Below are 25,615 nucleotides of genomic sequence, written 5' to 3' on the forward strand. Positions count from 1 at the left end.
TGCTGTGAAAATATAAACAGCCGCATCGAAAGAAAAACAGGTAATATCTATCAAGGCTCTGCTTCTAAATGACTAAAGACATTATATTTTTATTATATATTTCTGATAGTCTAGAGCTGGGGTGCCCAACCCTGTTCCTGGCGATCGACTGTCCTGCAAAGTTTAGCTCCTACTATAATCAAACACACCTGCCTTTAATTTTCACACGATCCTGAGTATCTTAATTAGTTGCTTCAGGTGTGTTTGATTAGAGTTGGAGCTATACTTTGCAGGACAGTCGATCGCCAGAAACAGGGCTGGGCACCCCTTGTCTAGAGCAGGGGTGGGCAAACTCGGCCCTTCCAGGCCATTTTCCTTCATAGTTTAGCTCCAACCCTAATCAAACACAGCTGAACCAGATAATCATTGTCTTCAAGACAACTAGAAGGCTACAGGCCGGTGAGTTTTATCAGGGTTGGACCAAATATCTGCAGGAAAGTGGCCTGGAAGGGCCAAGTTTGCCCATCATTGGTCTAGAGGGTCAGGGTTTTATTTATAAGGTGCAGGGAAAGATGCCAACCTGGATAGCGTTTACTTTCATGCAAAAAATCATAGTGTGCTCTTTGGCTGATGATTTACTTGATATTTCAAAAGAATGATAAAAAGCCTTGTGCAGTTATTGCATGCTCCAATGGGACGAACTGCTAAAGGTACCCAGTCAAACCTTGACCTGGTAGTCTGTGCAATTAATTGAAGGAGAAATAAATGTGAACAATGAGAACATGTTGTCCTCTAAGGCCAGACTTGTTTAAGTCTGTCTAGGGTACTGTCTGCATTTAAAAATGTTATGTGACAAACCTTGTTGACACTGTGTTTGTATATAATGCTTTTCCTCACAGTATGTGTGATTTATTAAGCTTTAACTTAACATTTTAATTATAAATGAGAACAGGCTTGTATGTAGAAACAATCTTTCAGAACAAATGGTAATTGCAATTTTTAGCATCCTACTCACAGGAGGCCACATGTTAGCAGAATCCAAAAACTAGTTCACCTAATCTTTATTTTCAGTTTCTTCGTGACCATTAGCTCACAAAACGTAGCCGAGTCAGAAGTGTTGTTTGTGTCTGCAACATTTGGTGTTTGAGATACACTAAACATACAAAACACAAATATATGAATGAAAAATCACAATAAGACTGTTTCAAATGCTATTTAAGATATTTCTGAACATCATCGTTATCAGTCTAATGTTTTCACAGATATGCAGAAATATTCCCTTAGAAATTATGTCAACTTCTGCTTTACCTTTGTCCTTCAAAAAATGTAATTACCTTTTAATACTTTTATAAATAATGCATAGATTTGCCGTAGCAGTCGGATAAACTTTGTATAAAAAAAGATTAGATTAAGAATTCCCATTTCTGGACTTAAAAGTATTGAAAGGGGATTATTGCAAGGTGTGTGCAATTATTAATTTGTGTGGTTTTATCCATAGTCTTACTGTACTTACAGGCAAAGAAGTCCCAGTCTGAGAAGTTTTGTAGAAGTAGAGGCGTTAGAAGTACGACCTTTTGAAGTATGCCATTGATTGCATTGATTTTAGAGAGTTGGCTCCATCATAAGTGGAGGGAGAACGGAAGCAAAAATCAAAGCGTTAATGCCTCTTAAGAGTGTGTCGACCGCAAAGCGCTGATATACAGAGATGTCACACTCTGACCATTTTGAAATCTGAAAGAAATCCTCCTGAAACCCTTGAGAAACAGTGAGACTAAACTCAAACTAATTGGCCGTTAAGTCTCCCGCTAGAGCCCTGCATTTCGGCCCGGGCCCGATGGGCCCCGACTTTTTTACGCCTCTAGGGCCGGGCTTCGGGCCAATTTTCACGTCAGAATTCAGACGCGGACTGGGCCTCGGGCCTGTTTTAGGTCTCTTCTTATTTTTATATTTTAGACATCCATGATGAAAAAATATTGGCGCGCTGGTGGAAACAACAGGAGACCGTGCTTCCGCGACTGAGAGTGGCTCGACGGTGTTTAGTGTCTCGCAGCAGCAGCGAGCGCAAGTGACTTCAGCGCAGCTGAAGAGTTCGGAGTTCAAATGCACGCAATAGGCTAAAGCTTGCTGCAAAGCCCCAGCAAACATAATAACCATGAATGTGTCTGCGGGAAATAGTAAGGAGATATTTGAATGATTGAATAATAAACTAATGTTTTCTGAGTCCGTGTTGCAAGGATGAAATTGCTGATCCTCACTCGTGTCTCCTCATTAGACGCATCTTTAGAGAGAAATGCTTTATTGATTATGATTAAGATTATAATAAAAGTTTGTTTTCCTTTTTTTTTTCGTTAAGTGATAATTTAAAGTTTTCTATAGATATATTTATCATTGTCTGTGAGGCATGTATTCGCTCAGCTTCGGTTCATTTTTGTGAAGTGCTCCTTTTCAAGATAAGAAGGCAGAAAGCACATCATGTTTTTTTTGTTTTATAAAAGCACAACGTTTTGTTGATATTGTGAGTGCACACAAATAAAAGTAGACCCTTTACAGTTCCGAATGATGTATTACTCTTACCTTTAACAGAAAAAAATGATGTCGTAGGCTATTTTAAGTTGTTTCCACTAAAAAAAAGCAAGAGTTTGTTCTGGTGCCTTCATGTCCTGCAGAGCGCGTTTTAGCTTCCACTCGCCGCACAAACTTGGATCTAGGCTAGCGCACATTATTATTATAGCGCAGGTTTAACGTTTAAACATTGTTAGATGCTTGAACTGTTTTAGTATATCAAAAGATTTTATTTTAGGCAAGTCGTGATGATTTGAGAAGGCTAAATTTATCAAACAGGCTATGATCAGCTCACTGTCTGCCGCTTGGTCGTTACTTTAAAAAACAAAAACTTAGGACTTATTACTATTTAACGAACAAAAATGCTCCAAACGTTTCTCTAAATTAACTTCATAAAAAAACTAAACGAAATATAATCATTTTGCCATTACATACAAAATTGAACTATTTTAATGCTATTTGAACTATTTTAATTGCCGAAATAGTAGTATAAGCTGTTTTGGGAGAAGGGGGAAAAAGACGGGCTCGGGTCGGACTCGGACCGGTAATTCTGATAAGCTGTCGGACACGGACACGGGCCGGGCTAGGGCCTGAGCGTCTCGGGCCAGGGCCGGGCTAGGGCCTAAATTTGAAGTCTGTGCAGGGCTCTATCTCCCGCTCTGACTTGCGCAGTGATATGGCTATGGTACATCGGCCGTCAAACTGTGCCACGTACCTTTCAAACTGTGAAAACAAATGAGCCAGGTCCAATCTGACTGCATTTGTTTGTAGCCTATTTTCGTGGTTTCTGGGGCTAATTTTGAGTTGATGTACTCACAAAGACGCAGGGGACCAGAAAAACACAACATTTTTATGCAAGAGTAAGATGGCCGTGATAGGTAATTACTGAATTGCTTTAATAGAGAACGGTTGCTGGCAGGCAAGTATTGTGCTTGGCAATTGTAAACACCTGTCAAAGTGGCTGTGAGGGAAGACCTAGGTGGCCCACGCCTCCAGAATTTAGACTTCATTAATTGAAACCTGGAGGTTGCTGCTTCACATGCTGAGACGGACACCTGCTGCAGGAATGAGACTTTTGAAGGCTCATTAGTCTGCTATACTGAAACTATCTTCAGAGAGTGCTCACCAGGAGCCTCAAACATCTTAACTACTGCCATACTTCAGTTTATATAATTAGATATACATATGAAATGTGATGTCACTCCACATGATCTGCGAGGGTAGGAACATGAATAATAAACTAACCCAACTATAACCTAATCTTTTGCAGGAGACGAAAACACACCGGGTTGGTTCTCTGCAGAGGATGATGGGAAAACAAAAGCAGCGTTTTGGTGTCCACTGCTGACCTGTCGCATGCCTGCCTTCACCTTCAAAGGCCAGGAATGTAAGGTGAGAGACTTCTAGTTTGAGGTCCAAAAGCTAAAGAGAAACTTTCCTTGAGTAGAAAGAAATGAATAGTTAATTTCCCGAAGACAAAGTGCTGTTTAGAAACTGTTGTATACCATGCAATAATTTTTTTTGAGCTAGGAAATTAAAGTCCCGCAGAAGTAACTTCCATGGGATGATCTTACAGCAACATTTCAAGGATTGTGGAATTACTAGGTGACATGGAAACTTTCCAGTCACACTAGTAGGAGAACAAGGTTGTGGATCAATAGGAGCTGTTAAGAGCAGCAAGCTCCTCATTTATCAAATGGTGAACTCGGGTAAGAGACAGACTAAAATGGCTTCAGAGTCAGTCAAAAAGGAATGAAATCAATTTTACTGTCTGGAAGATGATAATTCGGGCTAGATTTTAAGACCTAACAAAGTTAGGTGACTTACCCCTGAATAGTGAATCTACTGTAGGTGCCAAATTACCACGGTTACCATGCGAGGGTGTTATAAAGTGATCATGCTATTACGTTAATGACTGTGGGACACCCGAGAATAAATCAATCAGGTTGAATTAAATTAAGCTCATTGCAACCCGATAGATGGGAAGTCAAGGCTGTTGGTGAAATGGCTTGATCATGCGTTTTCTGCAGCAGCTTGGAGCTCTGACAAACAGATCGACGGTATACTTTTTCCACATCATTGCTTTCCACAGCTGCTCAGGGTTTTTTTTTTTTTTTAAATTGTGTTAAGCCTTCTCTTGGCTCAAACTCTAGGGTGCCATTGCTTTGTGAAAACCTGCTGCAGTGTTTCAGTCACCTTTAACAAGAATTGCTATCTGGGTTGGGGCAAATTTCTTTGTGCTCTAAAATTCCACATAGATCCTGGAAAACCTAGAAATATCTTTTTGTGTTTTAAGTGTTCTTTCCAGGTATGGAAAATGCATATACATTCTTATGTCTATCTATCTATCAAAACATTTCTGATACTTGAAATACTTAAAATTTTAAAAGTGGGCCTGGAAAAGTCATGGGCATAAAATATTTTTTTTAAAACATCTTACCAGTTTTGGTGGTGTGTGTGTGTCTGTGTGGGGGGGGGGGGGGGGGGGGGGGGGGGGGGGATTAATAATCCCTGTGGGGATTATTAATCCAAGCTATATTTGATCACAATCCTGCCAGCAAGTATATAAGATCTATGTGCCATCTAAAGGTAGTATGAATTTGGTCTGGTTATGGATGGGTGGGTTGTGCATCTGTCTAGTTTACAAAAAGAAAGCAGTGTCTTGAAGAGGTGAGATGTGTTTAAAGTGAGTGACTTCCTGACAGAGACATCTTCTGTCTTACTGTTAATTTATATCCAGCCTTGCTCCTCAACTGCCACTACCACTGAGCAGTATGTGCTGGCCAGTGCCAAGGCCTCCAAAACATCTTACATTTACGTTTTGGCAGCTGATGTGCTTGGCAGGACATTCATTGGTACAGAGATTGGAAAGGGTTGCACTTGAAGACCAAGATCAAAAGAGAAAAGCCGTTGGGGAATTTGCTCATCTCCAATAATAAAATAGAAGTTCTGTAGCATCACACCATGAACAACTGATCTGCACACACAGTTCTGCCATTTTTGTAAAAGCCTGGTGGGTGGACTTTTTAGGCGGAGGAGATAACCGTTATCAGGTCTTTCACTTCTGACGCAGATCAGTTGGGGTCTCTCTGTCCCACCCCTAACCAGTCCACCAGGCAATATCTGACCCACTTCTAAGCCTTCTAAACTAAAATCCTGTAATACCACTCAAACAGGCACTCATTGGCAAACAACACAAGCCAGATTCGAGCTTGCATTGAGGCTAGCATGTGCTCTAACTGTAAAGTTCAGTAACTTGTAGAATTGTGCATTCCTGGAGATTTGGAGTTTGGTTTCATCACGTTTTCTAACAAGGTAGCATTCACGTGGATGATACAGAAGCCTTAATGTGCTAAAAACCCTGCACTAAAAATCTACTTCAGCAGTAAAAGCTGTATGCTAGAAGTACCGAGAAGTATAAAGAGCATTAGGGTGGAGAGAAGATGGCTCTTATTTGAGTTTTTTTTAATACCGTGGAAATTCCATACCGGGTTCTTTGAAGTGTGGGAAGACAAGCTGGAAAAAGGATTTTTTGGATGTATCAGGTTTGGCTGTTTTCCTTTTTGGGATTAACACAAGGAGGGGGGGGATGTTGTGTATATATTATTTATTATTTTAAAAGTTTTTATTTTTTATTTTTATATTGTATAAATGGGAAAACAAATGGGAAAATTCAGCTGCCACTGTGGTTGGTGCGCAAAATGTGAATTTCCCACTTGGGTTGCACCCTTCAGATGAGGTTTGATATCCTGTATATAGAGTTTTGCTTGTTTTACAGTAAGTACTGACATGGTCTGGATTGCTTGAGAGTGAACCAACTGTAGTCCATAACTAATATAATGGCTGCAGAACTCCATGATTGACTGTTGACTGCTGACGAGATGGCACTATGACATCTCTTGCTATAGTCAATGTGTGGATGGAGTCTATTTATAGCACCATTTGGAGAGGGACTGATATATGACACCAATGACTTGAAACTGTTACAGCAGGAAGAGGAAGAAAAAAGATAAAACTTACATCTCAAGCTGATGCTCAACACATGAGACCAAGACAGAAAGCAAATGAAATATAGATCAGAAATGTCTTGGAGAAAGGTGCCCTTCCCCTTACATGGCAGCCCTCTGTTGATTCTACTTTTTTTCTCCTTTGTTTTTTGTCAGCATGGATTTTTTTCCCCATAAAATCAGACGAGGTTATGCCTTCCGCAATCTTTTCTGTGCATATATGAGGCTTGCGTTTTTTTTGCCTCTCTGCTTCCTTTCGATCCCTCTGTGAGTTCTGCATTTCATCTTCCTCCTCGTCTGTGACGAACAGATGCCACAGCATGGATTAAAAGCTTTTTCCTTCACATCTCCGCTGGACTGCTGTGACTTTTTCTCCTATACTGCAATATATCCTGCAAGCAAATACAAACACGTATACAGTACATTGAGCTGCATTTTAAAACCCATAACCCGACTTACAGCTAAATCCAGGAGGCTTCATCGAGGCTTTGCTATTAATTGCTGATAGCCTAACCTCCTCTTCATCTGCCCCTTCATCTCCAAGGATCAGTTTAATTAATTAAGAGCCCTTTTGTTTTTTACACAAATAGCTTTGCCCTAATCTGTCAAGAGTTCAAGTAGGGAGAATGCATTAGGCCCTCAACGCATTTAGATTACGCTGGACAGAAAGTGTAAATCTGATTTCCTTTTCTCTGTCAAGATTACAGAGGACCTGTCAGAAATGATGATATATACTTGCCGTCTCAGTCAAGGCTGCAAATCGCTGCACTCAGCGGAAGCTCCCGAGATCCAACTGGAGCTTTCACTGTCCATTGCGAAGTTTGGTGGCAGAATGTGACAAAAAGTCTCAATCTTTTGTTCTGAGGGTGACTTTGGTCATGTCTGGTGTTTAATAGTACAACTTTCAAAAGTAACTGTCAAGTGTCGCTCTTGACAGGAATAATATTTTGAACAGATTTCTAACAGAAGAAAAAATAGTTTTCATATTTTCATATCAGTTTCATGACTTCATGTTGTTCCAAACCTTTATGACTTAATTTCTTCTGTAGAACACAAATATTTGACGACTATTTTGAATGGTGAAAGTCAATGGGGTACAGGGCAACACTGGACCAAAATGACTTTCAGTGTATGGACAAAAACCACTGAGACATTTTTCAAATTCATAAAATCTGTTTGTTTACAGGACGTGCAAGAATTAGTGACTTCAGTGTCAATAATGTTGCCGTATTTTATTTGAGTTAAAGTGTTAGTTCACCCAAAATGAAAATTCCATCATTAATTACTCACCCTCACAAAGTCCTTAGTAACTTTCTCTGCCATGGTAGTAGCATTGTTGTCTATGCCGGGTCAGAAAACTCTCGGATTTTGTCAAAAAATCTCTTAATTTGTGTTCCGAAGATGAACAACGGTCTTACAGATTTGGACTGACACGAGGGTATAATGAAAGAATTTTCATTTTTGGGTGAACTAACCCTTTAATCTTTTGTGTTTCACAGAGGTCATACAGTTCAAGAACAACATGAGAGTGAGGAAAGGATAACAGACTTATTATTTTTAGATGAACAGTCCCTGTAATGTTTCCTCATCCACTTTGAGTCTTGTCTTGGGTCAGTTCATATGGTATCATCGCTAGAAGCTCCTTTACTGACTGACCATAAATTTTCCTTTAACTTATCAATATTTTCTATAGTCATAACCGTCCAGGTAGGCACTGGTGACCAGCCCAGGGCTTTTCAGTGCACCACAGTATGCAGCAAACAGCCCACTAGCGCAGTGACATATCTGTTATGGGCTCGCCTCGGGGTTGTGACCAGGATTTACCACATTATGCTATGTGAATAGCCCATGGTAGCAAGGCTATCATAGCATCTGTGTGGAGATCTTGTTCTAAGAAAGGCCAATTCGGTAATAAGCCCGGATGCCTTTCTGGCTTTGTGCTATAGCCCATTTGTTTTCCCCTCCAGTCATGAGAGCCATATTAGATTGTAATGATATCTCAGGTGAACTTGAAATATCGCAAGGCCATCAGAAATGGTGTAAATGGAGGACTTAGGGCTTATTAGGAGATAAAGAAATGTGGTGTAGTAAGCGACACCTGAAAATGCCTTTTTACTTAGAGCATTGGTGGTAAAATTATCTCTAATGTATGAGGGGTATTACAAAACAGACAGAAAAGGTTCCTTTTATCTTGTTAAAGTGATAGTTAACCTCACAAAATGAAAATGTTGTCATATTGTAGTCATCCTTTGTTTTTTGTCCATACAATGAGAGAACCCAATGTCCTTTTGGAAGCCATTACCTTTCATTGAATGGACAATAGTGAAAACATTCTTCGAAAAGGACAGGTTTGGAATAACATGACGGATTTTTCAGTTTTGAATAACTATACCTCTATTCTCTGCAGAATAATACCAGTGGATGAGATGTTCCCTTAACCATATGTCAGATTTTCCTGTTTGACACCACAAAGGTTTGACATGGCATCCATATTGTTGACTTTATCCAGCAGTAGAGGGCAGTGTGGATCTGTTCTTCTTGTGCTGGAGGTGGCATTGCAGCACAGTCTGAGAGCGAGGTCATCTGTAAAGGGGTTGATCTGTAGCTTTGACAGTTACGTGCTAATTATTGGAAATCATCAGTGCTCTAACAGAGCCTTTAAAACAAGCAGTCACTGTCTTGTCCTCCACCCCATTTCCTCACGCCCCCTCAGTTTTTATGGAGAAAACCAAGGGCAGAGACTAATATAACCACAAGGAGCGAAGCTTAGCGGGCACAAAATGTGCTAATTTAAACGTCAACGCTTCCTGTGATATACTTTCAGTGGAATATAGGAACGTTTTGAGAGCAATTGTTTAATGAGAGGAAACAAAACAGCCTCAGTCTTGGATTAAATCTGGTATTCGTAATTCTTTGAATTGCCTTTTCTCGCCTAATTATGCTGTCAGTCCTCTTCAACCGATCACCCCACATGGGCCATTGCAAATTAAACAGCGGTCGCACTCACACATCAACATTAAAGTGCTTTGCATGCTCGCTGTAGTGTAAACTTGGTCTTTGCGGGGAACCCGAAGCAACCTGGATCATTGTGCCTTCTGCTTAAATGTGGTTCATTAGCATTCCACCGCTATTAATGTGGATTCGTCTCCACCTTACCTGTCCCCCAAGGCTTATAAGACGAAGTGTACTGGAATTGAAAGTGAAGCAGGAGATTTGGTTATCTAACGTTACCACTTCCTTGTCAGCACCTGATTAGTAGCTGTTTCTTGTAATTATTATGATCATTCAGAGAATTTTAAGCAGTTTTTCCAGGGGCACAGCTGTGCAGGATAAAGGGGTGTTTAAAAGAGGAGCTTAATGCCTGGGATACATTCCTTGAGCCAGCATGGCAGCTTGGTGACAGTGCCTGCCGCTCAGCGCAGTAGGGATTTGAGGACTTTTTGTTCTGTGTTCCATGTCATCTGATCAAGGGGATTAAAGATACCCTCCCGTCACACCCCTCTGTGGTCCCTTGCAATGGCATCCTCCAATTAGATCCCGAGGGCTGGCGGAGATTGTGGTGGCTCACCACTTTTCCCTGTGCACGCGTTCCGCTTGGTAGAGAGAGAAAGGCAGAGATAGATATGGAGACAGAGAGATTCAGAGGCTTTATATTCTCCAGACAACTCTTGGCTTCTACTCATATTTTCAAACCCATTATTTGCAGGACAGTCCATCGCTTTCATCTCAACGACTCTAGGTTTGTTGCGCCGTGTCAGAGAAGTTGTGCCAAGGGGGATGAAGAGACGTTTTGGATTCTCATCGCATTAGCTGGATGCATCACAAAGTGCAAAGTGTCTGAGCAGGACATAAGGAGGGACATATCAATGCCCACATGAATATGAATGTTGTTTAGTGATGTCCTGCCAATGTCAGATGGTACTGTGGTACGCTGATATGCTAAATGAATCGCAATGCTATCCTGCCTAGCATTGATGTGACATTTTCATCAGTTGTCACCAGAACCAGAGTGTCTTGGTTAAAAGCACATGAGTTAAAAGAATAGTTCACCCACAAATTGATAACTTTGATAATTGATAACGATAATTTTACTGTAATTATTTTACTCACCCTCATGTTGTTCCAAACTAGAATACATTTATTTTTATGTAGAATTTTGAAATGCTTTATGAAATATTCAGTTTGAAATATTTTGTTTGGAAACTGGGGCTGTCAAGCTCCAAAACAAGTCATATTGCCTTCTGAAGTCCTCTGAAGCCATATGATACTGTAGCAATTGAACAAACTGAATCTTTGGATCTTTGGAGTCAATCATTGTTTTAAACATAAGAACCAGATCCATCAGATTTGTGAACAAATCATTCAGACCAGTTTTGTGAACTGGATCAAGTGATTCATTGAAAAGACTTGGAACTGAGTCACTTCCCTCGTGAATGTGCCAAAGTGCACATTCCAGGTTCCAGGTTTGGAACAACATGAGAGAGTGAAAACAGATAACAGGATTTTATTTCTGAGGTGAACTGTTCTTTGCAATTTGCGTATGTTATTCAATAGCTCAGCCATATGTTTGACCACAGGCCATGATCCAGCTCATGAACCCGACACCAAGTAACTGGAGGACAAAAATTTGAGAGGTCTAACTGAAAACTTATACTTCTGCTCACGTTACTCTAAATATTCTATGCAAAATGCATAACAGATAGCACAACAGGTTGACACTTTGATCTTTGCTTATCTTGGTCCGTGAAATTTAAATGATTGGATTTCATCCAGCTCATGAAATGGTAACCCTTGCAGCTCATTTCAGCTTTGATCCTGTTGTCCATCTGCGTTAGTCTCCAAGGAATATTGGAAAACATCTGGCAAACAGGGGCATTGTCATTGCCTATGAAACAGCACAATTGTTTCAGAGGGAGGGACTTGGGCGATTTATACTAATTTAGTCACATTGAGGGCTAAACTGCCACAAACTCTCTAGCTCTTCAGTCATGCCACGCTGTCACCAGTCCTTTTCCCCACATGTATTGAATTCCTATAGGCTAATCCACTCCCGTTTCCCTCTTCCTAATCCTGCGATGTAGAAGAATGCTAAAGGTACTCATGTCAGCCTTGCATTATGCAGCTTTTTTCTGGGTTCCTGGTATCTGCAGCTCTCCTCCACACCACAAGGATTAGCGGAAATGCTATGATACAGCATGAGCCCTGGACTAGCACTGATTTAGCCTGTGTCAAACAAATACAAATGCAGTTTGCTTCTCAAGCTGCAATTAGGTTAGCATTGGTGTTTTATTTCACTATCTTGGCTCTCCCTGATTCTACCTTGAGGCTAAGAATGAAGAAGAAGTGGTAAAGAGGACTTTGAGGCCTGGCAATTATCAGTTAATAACAAACAGAAGAGTTCTATTAGTGTTTGTTAGCGTGTGGGAGCCGCCTGTGATGCTGTTGTCAGGAGGATTTAAGATTTCTTTCATCAGAGTGGAGTGCCGCTTTGCTGCAGTGACTTAGACTAGACTTTTTATTCGGTTTGCTGCACTCAATGTTAACCAAACTTTGCAGCTTAAATGCTAACCATAGTTTATTTAATGATAGTGTTGATGAATGCGTGTTTATTAGTGTTGTTATAGGTCATTGTGTTTGTAGGATCATAGAGACATTAGATAAATCTCATATTTCATTTATTTCCACCATATTAGATTTGAAAAACCTACTTTTGTTAACTAATCTTTGTTTGTTTTACTAATCTGCACCCAATTGTGTCTGTGTCATGTTCTCCCATAGTTATGGATTAGCATAAACATTATGCGCATGCAGTTAAATATTAGGCAGCGCAAGTGTTTACCGAAAATTGTAGTAATATACTGTATTTACTGTATTTTTTATCAAATTAACAATGCCTTGGTAAGCATAAGATTTTTAATTGTGAATCTGAGTTTTTATAATTGTATAATATTTGTATCGTTATTGTGATCACAATGCATAATATATTTTGCCATTTCAAAGCTACATCTTTTATAATGTGTTCAGACATCATACTTAGAAGAAAAAAAAATTTTTAATTAACCAGCTCTACAAATTTGGCAGTTTTATTTGAGATGTGGTCCCTTTATGAATCATAAAGGGAGACCAAAACTTACATAATTACTTATTAATTCTGGGAGGGAGGATGTATGTTATTTTGTACAGCGTTTAAAATGCATTAAACAAAGCACAGGTAGAGTAGGGATTTGAATACTGTCACAGAAAATCACCTCAAAGCATACCACTCCATTTGTTTTGGTCTAAGGATTCCGTCCCCAAACCTTCTCAAGCCTGAAGACTCCTGATGATAATAATTGAGTTGATTGGGGATTATTGCGCATATAAAGGCCAGTCAAAAATCTTTAGTGTTGCTTTTTGGTTGAAAACATTGAAAGCGTTAGTATCTCCCTCGTTTATATCAGATGTCTACCTTTTAAAAAATAATGTTTGTCTAGATGCTGTGACACTATCATTGTGTATTTGATTACGGGATTAAATGTGGACATATTGCAGGCAGGATAGACTCTACAAGGGAAGCTAATATGGGTTTCCTCCAGATGAGTTCATGGCCTATGGAAAGGATGCTCACCACCTGGAGCTGGCATACAGCCCATCACCCAGAAGGGTTGGGTGGATACCAGTGGGTGTGTACCAGCAGTAGGTCACTGGGGCCAGCAGCTGTGTGGCCGCCCTCTTTCTTCATCAACAAATCTCTCTTTAATTAGCTCACCTAGTACCCTTTCCCCAGACGAGCACCCAAACACAAGCTCTCCTTCTTCCTTTGGGATCTCCTGCGTTGTATCTGCATCTGAGTGAGAGGCTTAGTGGAATAAGGCATCCTGATACTAATTAAATGGCCTTTCAGGTTATTTAGCCATTTTGAATTGAGCTGCTGACTGTGAACCTCTGATAACGTGGACTGAGTTTGAATGATGGACAGACACTCTTATGATTAATATAATCGGGCTTACCCTGAACTCTTGAAGGGACATTTCACCCAAAAGTGAAAACTGTCATCTTTTCCTCCTTTTTTTTTCCATTTGGAAAACAAAAGATGTTTTGAAGATTGTTGGTAAGCAAACAATTTTGGTGACCATTGACAAGCACATTATATATATTTATTAATAATACACACACATCATATTTATATAATTTTGTATGTTTATATCATTCTGTAACTAATTATATAATTGATCATTATAATTTATATATTTTTTGTAATTAATTTATTTTAAACTTAACTTAATTTATTTTTTGTCTAATCTTCTTTTCTTTAAAATTCCATATTCGTTTTTAGCACAGTGCAAAGTAATGCAAACGTGAAATGTATTTCTTCCTTGTTCTTTGTCAATCTCTTTAATGTGCTGAGCAAACTGAGATTGATATTAATGATACCTTATACCAATAATTGTATATTATATTTTTAAAGTATTTTAAAGTAAAGACCAGAAGTTAAATACAATCTTAGCATCTTATGCATTTGATTTCACCCATGCTGTATAATAACTGTATTAGCATATACCCATAGGTATGAAAGTAACCCTTCACTCTGGCAGGCTATTACGAGGTGTCACAGGTCACAAAGCACGTCTGAAATTCCATACATAAAAAGAAGCATTCAGGATGGGCCAGATTAAGTCAGTTTTCAGAAGCAGTATATTACCTCTGCAGTTGGACCGGAGTCTTGCAAGGTGCCGTTCGAGAACCCAGAATAAATGTGTTGCTGGGGAATCATGTAGCATGTGTCTTAGACCCCAAGGGACTGCGGCTGAAGCAGATATTCCGGCAAATGCACTTGCTATTCATTGGCGAATGGACAAGGACAAAGCAATCTCCACCTGTGAAGATTGCCTGTGCTCCTCACTGAGCAACAGTTCTCAAGTGACTCAGAAAGCCTCAGTCTGTCCCTTCCCTCCACCAGCCGAGCTCTGAGCCCGCAGGCTGCCATATGTGCTCCTGCCATGACTGACATTTAATTACAAATTAGACATTTTTGTCACCGCAGATGGATGAATGATTTAAAAATGGGATAAATGTGCAAGAGGAAAGGAAACTGCGTGCTAATGAAAAAAAAGAAGGAAGTGGTTCAGAGAAGGGAGAGGCAGAGCTCTCGGCTGATTGAAATTGTCATTTTGCCAGCATTATTTTGGACCTGTTTATGTTTGCACTTTGAAAAAGTGGTGAAAATGGGAAATGACTGCTGGAAATAGCTAGCGGTTGATGCCCAGTTTCCACTGGGGGCAACATGAAAGATATTCAATTCTCATAGATACCAAACTCTCCTCTCTTTCCCTAATTAAATTAGATGTGCTTTCTGCCATCTCTCCCAGCCTTCATTCTCACATTAAATATAAACATTCCCAAACAGCGGCTGTTTGTGGTCTGTTAATATGGCGTGATATCACGCAACATTATGGTCGCCGTAAATATGCCACCCACCACTTGAAGTGAGCCACATAGCTACACTGTTATCAGAAAATAATTTTCCTAATCAGTATGTTTGTCTTGTTTTCCTGTCTGCTTAACTATATTTGCTAAACATCCTTAAAATAAGTTTAAAATGTTATTTTTTCAAAGATTTAATTTATGCCGTAGTAAAAAAGTAATATATTTAAAATACATTTATTTCATACTAATTATAGTAAAAATCTACCGTACTAACATACAGTATTTATTGACATATTGCTTGAGACTTCCCTAGTGAAAAAAAGTATATTTAGTATACTTGCAGCCAGACTAATTGTCAGTATACCTCAAGTGTGTTAATGATTAGTTAACTTGAAGTGAGCTATTTTGGAACAAGTGTATTTTAGTTGTAATTAAATTATACTAAAGTATAACGTTAAGTGTATTTAGTGTACTTTTATGCTAAATTGGAACAACTTCAAGTATACTTAGTACACTTTAAGTACATGCCAATTTACATGCTTGATTAATGATATTAAAGTGTATTTTTTTGTATCACGAGTACATTACAAATTAATTATGAGTGTCTTTGAAACACACAAGCTATATACTATAAATTTATTATTTTTGAGTAAAAATATTCACATATTCACATCCACTTTTTAAGGTCATTACAATAAATACATAACTTCAATGACAGACAGAGACACATTATTACCAATTCAAACAGTATTTATTTAAATCTCAAACGATTTTAGCATTGCAAAACATAAAATGCACCAACCATGTTTTTAAATAAAAAGAACGCTGAAAGAAACAAACATTTAAAAAAAAAAACAGCAACACACAAACTTCACTTTTTTGAAAAATGTCTTTTAATGTCACTGTTGATGAGGATTGTTTGATCTTTGAATAATATCAGTCTTTAAATGCAAGATATTTAAAGCGTACCTGAAGTGTACTTGCAATAGTTCCACTTTAGTACAATCAAATATACTTCAGTATATCTTTAGTTGGACTTCAGCACTACCTTCACACAATTAAAGTGCATTAAGTACAAAATGAGTTGTTCAGATTTAGTAAACTTTAAGTATACCTGTTTATTATACCAAACGTACAATTGCAAGGTATTTTTATTAAGTACATAAAGATGCCAATGTATTTTGTACTATACTTAGCACAAAATAAATGTATTTCAAATACATTTTAGTATATTTTATTTTTCACTATGTACACATCCAAAGCGACTTGCACTGCATTCAAGATAGACGACCTCCCTGAGAATCAAAATTGATTACTTTGACATTATTTGAACCATATTTGAGCTATAGCAACATATACAATTATTTTAAAAGTGCTGACTCTGGTTATTTTTTATGTTTCATAATTGCATTAAATTAACATGTTCTCAGGTCTAAACGTTAGGTAAGATTTCATTTTTTTTCTTTTATTTTTCATAGCTGGAGGCTGCGCTTCACAATCCTGTTCAGTGTGCTTTACTTGGTTTCTCAGCAGCGAGTACTTCACTTCCTCAAGGCTACCTCTGGGTAAGTAGAAACAGAAGCACATAAAATATACATATTATCATACGCACACAGTGAAACGGTGACATCAGAGATCGAAGAGACTTTAATTATTTTTCCTCACCATTAAATCCCATTTATGCAAAACAGGTCTTAATTCTGAACGTTGTTTAAAACTGGCAAGCATTAATTTACCATTAAGTTATGGTGGATGTAACCTATATTTTGCAAAGTAAAACAGGTTTTCATAACAAGCCCTGTGAAATCACCTTTAAAACTTTCACACAGTAGTCTCGTTCTCCTCCCTCCTCTAGTGCAGTGGGCAATTTATCACATAATCCCCCAAAGCAGGGGGATAAATCCAATTCGAGCCTTGGTTGGACACAAAAGGACGCCCTTGCCTGTGTCTTTGAGTTAATTGTTTTTGTGGGTATTCTAAAGGGCACTGAGGGTGGACTTGGGTGGATTTAAAAGATACAGGGAGACATTCAGTAGGAAATTATATCTGGCCGGATTAGGACCTCATGCTGGTGCCAAAAATCCTCAGCATTGCATATCCAAAATATAATTTTCTCAGCATCTGATCCTAAAACTAAATCTCACTATGCAGCTTAAATCATAGGGATCACTTTTTAAAAATGATCTCAGTGCATCCATTTAGTCTCAGTGGGGCTGCCAGTGTTACTCATTAAATGTGTTAAAATGTGCTATTATACAGCATTCTTAAACTTCTTTTCTATGCTTCGGAGCTGTGTTTTGCATTTCTGCCTCTTTTTAAGATATATAAATGTATGTAGGCTTGGTCTACTGCATCCTATAAGATGAAATGCAGTCAAATAGGCATGGTAATGGTTTTGGGGAAGAAATAGTAATTTGATTTAACAAAGTTAAAACTGAAATATATACTCAGATGTTTATTTAAGGCATTTATTAGTAAGTAAACTGGTATTACTGCTTCATTTGGTTGAGTTGTGGCTGTGAAATAATTAATATTTATTAGTTTTTAAAGGACTGTGGAAAAATGATCATTGATCTAATTCATATTTCCATAGTTTTACAGTCATTTTTCTCCACACAGGCCTTTTATTGTGTTTGCAGCTATTTCAAATGCACCCAAGTCAAATACTTTTAAAGTTGCCATATTATCACTATAATAAGCTGCGATGTGGACCTGACTTTACACTGCTTGCCAAAAGTCTAGTTGTGCGAACCTATATAGCAGGGTTAAAGAAACCCCTAAAGCAATCAACACATCTTCCGCTTATAGCAGGTGTCATTTTCTCAGTGAATTCGACTGAATCATTTCCCCTCTTCTCACATCTCTCAGTCCAGTCGTTTGCTACTTCCCAACTTATAAGTCAGTGATAGCACATCATCATATCACAACAGGCAGTTTTCACTGCTAGCGTTCCAAATGAGCAGTGACAGTAATCAGATCACTCAAGATGGGCTGCTGGGATTTTTCTCATGGCTCAGATCAAAATAATGACATTGTTTATAATCAGTCCAAGACAGTAAGCTAGCCAGTCATCCACCAAATTCACTCTTCCTTAGCCTCTTCACTTCTAAGACTGAGGCTTATTTATTGATTTGTGTGTGTGCTCACAGTGTTCTTCCTGGGATTTTATTTATTTAGTTGGTTAGTGATAATAAAAATAATTTGCTTAGCAGTAGTTGCTTTTTTATTGTTTGCCAATGCCATGTTTTTGGGTAAAATATTGTTTACAGGGGCCTTAGGGAGTATTTCAAAAAACAGTGTGGAAATGATACATGGCTTTTCGTGCTGCTAGTAGCAGAAGTAGTACTTTTTTTGGAATGTTATTCCAATTTTAACCACAGGATGTTTCATTGGATTTGGAATTGGACTAAAAATAAATTTAAATTTTAGGAATTATTGCTTCTTTTTTTTTTTTTTGCAATTTAAAGAAATTCAACAAAGCAAGAGCTTTAAACAAAATGGAAAGGAAAGATCTGTTTTCTGGTCAAGGTCTTTGTCTTTTAGCCTGAATATAGATTTTCATCTATTTAAATTTTACTTCCTTTAGTTCTATTTACACGACACACCAATAATTGGAATTTAAAACTCAATTCTGAATGGTGCATAAAGCATCATTTTCACAGTTTTCTATTCTCTAACTATAAATCCAAAGAAATCTAAAACACTGGGTAAAGAATGTCAAAGGCAAATGTTTGAATATGTCCAGTGTGTACAAATAGACAGATGAAGTTTTTCTCCCCAGACTACCTTTGCTCCCTTTAGGCTCTTAGTCAATTTCAGCCTAATTAATGCTCTGTTGTCTAGAGCTTTGGCTCTAAGGCTGGTTTTCACGGCTTTCCGGCCAAAAAACAGAGATGCGTCCAGGGCACGATTCCAGATATCCACTCCTCCAAACAAGTACTGATGAGTTTGTCAGGGAACTGTAATTCCACCTAGTCTGTTGAGGAATTGAATCGAAAAAGGAGGGGTGGATCATCGTCAAGTTTGCGAACATGGATTTGCGCCTGTGTGAGAAAGCGGGAGAACAAGGGCCCGCTGGAGGTTGTGGCTGAGTAGGGAAAACGCAGAGATATTCAGTTATTTTCCGAGCTTCTTGCCCGAAGATAAGCCCTCCGTATCTCCCACTGCGCTGCTGCAACAGTCCGTTATTTGCTCTGCCTTGCTCTTCCCAGCCCAAGAGACCTTGGCCATCCAGATTGTACGCTGTGATACAAATCAGACAAATGATTGCATGCAAATTAGAGGGGAACTGTAAGGCTAAAGACTATATTTAGCCCTGCCATTTTGCTCACATAACATGGCTCTAAATGAGAATTAATCTCTGCTGTCCGGCAGCATCCCTCCCATTTTGCTGTTGTTTTCCTGTTCTCTGTTTGAGATTACACTCCACTCGGCCAGCCCCAGTCGTTCAGTGTCCTGAGGTAATCATAAATGATGGCCCCTAAACAAGGGCCACTTATAATGAGGCCAGCAGACTCTCTGTAATACTCTTCTCCTTTATCTCCCTTGGTTAAACCACTTCTCGAAGGATTTTTTTGTATGGATTTTGTAATTGGGGCAGTTTAGTGCCGCACAAGGAGAGATGAGCCAATTTGTGTGCTGGGTATGATGAGATGCTGATCAGTTCGTTTAATTTCTAATAGCGAGCGGGTTGCTTTCATTGCATTATGCATGAACGAGTAACCATGTGAGAGAGCAGGATGCGAAGACAAACACTATTTTTCACAAACTGGGGGATTATTAATTTATGATGCAGTGCAATCCAAATGTGTTACAAGAGTCTGCATTTTAAAGCAACTCGCTAGGAAAATGAATGGGTGCAGAACCTAGATCAATTGTTGAGGCAAGGCACCAGAGGATGGATTTATGAGCAGCACTGTGCAGAAGTCTTATTCTGTCAACTACATGTAATTTCACCAAGGATCGAGTTTGTCATCTCAGTCTCTGTCTTAAGAAGGCAATCAATCATCAACCCAAAGGAAACCCTCCATTGTCAAACAGCTCAGCGGCTTTCAAAAGACATCTCTCCTCCCCACCTTTTCCTCTGCTTCAGCGATGAAAAGACCCTGGAGTTTAAAAAAATGATGTTTGAAGTTATCAAGACGATTCTGGGAATGCATTAGGGGGGATAGAGTATGAATTTTAGAGACTTTATCAAGCGAAAGTCTATGGGTTAGATTTTTGCGAGATGTATGATTTTAACTTTGCCGTTACTGTGGAATTGAAATTGACAGGAATAAAATAACAGGGCTGGGAAACATTAAAGTACACACAAAGTGAAAGAGTTTTCTGCCTTTTGAAATTTCCTCCACATGGTTCTCGGCATTGGAAGTAAAAAGCAAAAAGCAGAGGGAGTTGTTGAAAGCGGCAGAAAAACAGAAAGCCCCTCCCTTCCTCTATTATTTTCTTTCCCTACCTGTACAGTCATGGATGTGAGAGAGTGGTTTTGGTTGGATGACTACCTATAATAGAGGTGTCCTTTCTCTGTTTTTGCAGGTAGCCGGTGGACGTGATTCCACTCAAGGCCAGGTGGACATCTTCTCCTTGAACAGACCCACACCTCGGCCTGTAAAATCCCTCCAGATGGGAGCTCAAGTGAGGTGTTTGGAGTATGTGCCTGAGCCCACCCCTTCAGAGGACGCTGAAACCGGCCCTCACAACTCCACGGGATTTGGAAATACTATCTGTGTGGGACTTGATGATGGCAGGTAATACGTACACAGGGGGAAAAAATGGAAAAAGGGTAGCATATACATTGAAAAAAGCAGTTGTCACTCTGAAATTGCTAGTAGATTTCAAAGTTAGTATAGACAAGTAACACATTGAATTAAGCATGATTTTTGTTTTACAGTGTAGACTGTTTTATTTAAATATGTATTGTGCTCCTCAATTAAAAATATTGGAGTACCTGTTAAATATCTAAAGGCACCTACAGAGCCAAATTAAGGTTGCTCTGATGAAACTAGATTCACCCAAACCTTCAGTATCAAAGATATTGATGCTGCTTTGGTTCTATGTAAATGAAGTGCCTCATCAATGCTTCCTTTATTTTCCTGTCAGCTCACTTGGCCGTGAGAACCAAGCGGTAGCCAAGACTAATAGCCTAATAGGTGTTGGTTTTGAGCACATGTCTAGCAATAGGGGTAACGAGAAAGGTAAAAGGCTTTTAATCAGATTTAAAGTGCCATTACAAACACTGCAGTGCACACAGGGATAAGAAACAGGTGACGACTATCTCGTAAGTTTTAGGGACTCCAAAGTCATTTAATATTAAAACTATTTATATATGAAAAGGATAAAAGATTTTCGACTTCATTCATCTCCTAACATTTTACATGTGCAATCTCATTAATGCCATCTGTGTAGATGAACCTTTTGTGGAATATATCTGTCTTTGTAGTATTAAAACAGGAAAAGTTTACCGCTTTGTTAAAAACTTTTGGGTAGATATGTGGGGAAGTTTTTGAGGTGCAGTCATTTTGGCAGAAATTTAATTTCTCTCTTAAAATCACTGTGATTTTCTGAGTAAGATAAATCGTTTATGAAAGTTGAGAAGAAAAATAGGTATTCTGAGATATTATGCAAATGAAAGGGACTGATTAGCTACAGAGAACAGAATTTATCCTTTTAAAAAATCATTTCACTATATCAAAGCAAATGAACAGTGGAAATAAGGCAATAGCTTTCCTTTCTTCATTTTAAAATTACACGTCTTCCTGCATAGATGCCCTTATATATCCTTCAATGTTTATCTCCCAAAGCATTATGGTCTATGGCAGTATGGACACAGCTGCCCAATGTCTTGTGACTCTCCATAACCCCGAGGGCTGTCCAGTTCTGTGTCTCAAACATTCCTGGAACTTCCTGTTCGCTGGCCTGCGGGATGGAACGCTGATGGTGTACGAGAGACATCACGGAGGTACGAGTTACATAACGTTTGATGTCTCATTATATTGTACGCTCATGCTGCCTTTAAGTACACCTGAGAACCTCATACTTCTAAGTTAGTTTCCAGCTGTCATGCAAGTTGTTTTCCATTTCCACAGCCCTTCTAATGTCCCAGTTCAGAGATCATAGAGTCTTGGTGTTTCAGCATTTAATTCAAGGCCTCATAATTTGCACGAGGCTGTATATAGTTATTTATTTATTTTTTTTATTCATTTAGCTGACGCTTTTATCCAAAGCGACTTACAATTGCTATATATGTCAGAGGTCGCACGCCTCTGGAGCAACTAGGGGTTAAGTGTCTTGCTCAGGGACACATTGGTGTCTCACAGTGGATTCGAACCCGGGTCTCTCACACCAAAGGCATGTGTCTTATCCACTGCGCCATCACCACCCCTATTATGCCAAACAAAGCTTATTTATTCCACATACATTGCTGGCATTTGTTTAGGATTGTGGATAATCACTTCAGATTTAAACGTCTATGTTATTTCTATCCTATTAGGCTTGTTTTACTCTTTATCACATTAGCACAGAAAGGGACAGTTACATTCAGTATGTTTTCTCTTTCCTTTTTCTCACTAATGGGATTAAACACTAAATGGGTGGGATAATTAAGAAGGGGAATTATTAGTATGTCCCCAAATGAAAGGGACTCTATAGAGGGAAAGGGTAATCAAATAAAATTAATAGTACAAATGAATCTGATTGTCCCCGTGTTCAATTTGCTCTTTCATCAACCTTCCATTCAAACATTCAGGGATGTTTTTTCAGTCCTTCCTCTGTTAGCTGAATGCCTCAGTGAGTATGTGAAAGATATTAGTTCTGTCATGTATTCTGAATGCATTCAGAGATGAGACAGGGGTGATAAGATTGTTATGGGTATGTATTAGTTAGATGGAAAGCCAATGGATTCGGGATTACCTTGAAAGCATTTTATGAATTCACAAGTCTGTCTTCTGCCAGCGCCTGCGCCTTATTCATTTGTAAGTGTGGGCTAATGACAACAGAAGACGGGCAGGCATGCAGAACTCTTGCATTCAGAGACATGATAGATAGCGAGGGACTGCGCTGTGTGTGTACGTGTATGTTGGGGGTGGTTCAAGGCAGACAAACCTGGCACAATGGGTTTATCACAATGCACTACTTACCTGGCTGTCAACAAGGAATTACCTCAGTGAAGTGGAAAGTAAGATTAATTATGCTGATGTGCAATGTGGCGATTGAATATTACTATTCATATAGTGGAAAGAAATGAATTACAAAGATATATTCCCTGGGAAGTACAGGCTGGTTTTTAAAAAATATATTTCTTTTGAATTTTAATTTTTTTTTGTAAACTTAAAAAATTAAATTAATTCTGCAAACTATTCTGTGGCACAATATGTTGCCCACAAAACAGTTAATATTGTAATAAACAGTGGGGTCTCACATGAGATTAATCAGAAAGCTTTTTGAAACGTATGAGCAAGCCGAAATTGCTTGTGTGTGTGTGTGTGTGTGTGTGTGTGTGTGGATGGGGGGGGTTCGTGATTTTCTTCCCGTTTTTTTCTAGCTACATTAAAAGGGCAGGATCATTTTGTTGTGTTTAATCAACAGTTTGCAGAATTTATAAGGATAATAATGAGGTGTCTGAATTTCCGTAGAAAATACATAAATATATTACACCCAGAAGCAATACGCGCCCATCTGAATGAGACTGCGTCTCTCCTCCTTCCACTTTATTACTTTTGGAGCAATAAAGTAAAGACTGCAGATGCTTTGAGTGTCCAGATAAGTCCTCTCTGTCCCAAAGGTCCTCGCTAGGCTTTGCAAGATGCAAATCTGAGGCGGCCCTCGTTTGAGTATGAGGGGATACAGAGGGGATGTTTTCAAAGCATATGCACGAAAAAAAGTGGGAAGATATTTTGAATATGCCATGCAATTAACCTGAGGAAGTCGGAAGTCATTGTAAAGCTATTCTGGTTTCAAAGGCAGAAATAAACAACTCGAAATGTTAATTAAATGGCTCGCTGTGGTTCCCTCTCTAATTTTGCTTCATTAACACACTGTGATGGGGCGAAAAGAAGAAGAAAAAAGCTTATGTAATGCATCCCATAATGGTGTCCATGGTGGCTACAATGCAAACTCTGTGATTAAAACTCAAGGAAAAAGTCTGGCGTGTTCTGAGCACACTGGAGAGAAATGTATAAATTGGATTACACAACACGCTGCAGTTATTAACATGGCACTGTTAGCGCATTAGCATAGAAAATGCTAGTTTTATTGAGGGAGATATGCGGTCCACAAACATGCTTTGCAGTGCTTGCTCTAGCTGTATGTTTTTAAGACATAGCCAGAAATTATACAGTTCCACCACCAGTTATACATATTTGTCTTGCAAACACAAGGATTTACTCTTGAGTATTAATGAAACCAATTTACTTTAAGTGACTTGCTCAGGGCAAAGCAGTGGAATTAGCATGCAGCACATTTTTGTAGCTCTGCTATTTGAAGCATTAATTTAAAAGGAAAATAACATATGAATTTACTAGCTTTGAATATCTTTGGCCATATTTGAAATGTTCCACCAGATAGGATTAGTGATTTGTCTTCAAGCAAGGCATTTCATAAGCCTAATTATATTCGCTACTCATGTACTTTTACCTTGTTTTTCTGTTTTCTCTGTCATAAAACTCTGAATATGCAAAGTGATATATTTTGGGCTATTTTCTGACTATTACATTTTTAAAGCTCATTACGATCAAAACAAACAAACCATTTTTATATTTATTGTGTGAGAATTATTATTATTAATAATAATTAAAAAACAGTTTGCATTATACTTTTTTTTACAAGGACACAGCAGTGTCAGCATATGATTTATGAAATGTATTTGAAAAAAACCAGGGGTTCCAATTTTATAACAAAATCTATTTTGTCAGTTATTGCTCTTGATGTCACATTAATGATTATTAATATTAGTTAATAGAATACAGTAATAAATATAGCTCTAACCACACAGGCAAAACAATCTAAGAACCGTTTGTGAATTAGTTTATTGCTTTTTACAAATTACAAGAACAAGACTTTACATTGGTTATTTTAGTAGCATAAAAATACAACTGTTATTCAAACTGGGAATAAATTATTAGTTATAATTGTTATAATGCTCAGTTCTCAAAGTAAATGTAATGCTGTAGTTGACACATTTAATTTATTTTCACATTTCACTTTAATCACAAAAGACATAATAGATTTTTTCTTATCTTGAATTCTGGGGCCTTTAGCTGCCCATAGTGAACTTACTGTGTCTTTTTGTCTTGTAGGGGAACTGTGGAACCAGGACTCCTGTAGGAAAGTAACAGTTGGCTCAGATCCCATCAGGACACTACTTTCCTTGGAGGACTCGGTCTGGGCTAGCTGTGCTAACACAGTAACTGTAATTGACGGCTCCAGTTTGTCCACTCAGGTAGACTCATCATTTCAAAGCTCTATTCATGCTGATATGCTTTCACACCAAACTTTAGCAAATGGAAGAGCACAGACTATGTTTCACGGGCACTTGGCCAACACTGACTGACCAATTAGATTTTGTGTGAAGATCAATAATCCTACCGAGGAGCTGCAATATGACCAGGGTGTCTCCTCCAGGGTCTCTTTTTTCCCCCTCTTACTTTTAAACCACACAGGATGAG

General features: G+C 38.6%; 1 protein-coding gene across 1 annotated transcript in view; it reads left to right on the top strand.

The window, feature by feature from the left end:
• The window catches only part of LOC306856646 (rho guanine nucleotide exchange factor 10-like protein), a 123,837-nt gene that overhangs the window by 76,151 nt on the left and 22,071 nt on the right, over positions 1–25,615 (top strand). The window contains exons 19-23 of the mRNA XM_079396004.1: positions 3,812–3,933; positions 16,433–16,519; positions 20,490–20,701; positions 21,755–21,912; positions 25,247–25,389. Coding sequence (XP_079252130.1) covers positions 3,812–3,933; positions 16,433–16,519; positions 20,490–20,701; positions 21,755–21,912; positions 25,247–25,389 — 722 coding nt within the window. The remainder of the gene's footprint in view (positions 1–3,811; positions 3,934–16,432; positions 16,520–20,489; positions 20,702–21,754; positions 21,913–25,246; positions 25,390–25,615) is intronic.

The sequence above is a fragment of the Barbus barbus genome, assembly GCF_936440315.1.
Source record: "Barbus barbus genome assembly, chromosome: 37".
In the NCBI taxonomy this organism is placed as follows: Eukaryota; Metazoa; Chordata; class Actinopteri; order Cypriniformes; family Cyprinidae; genus Barbus; species Barbus barbus.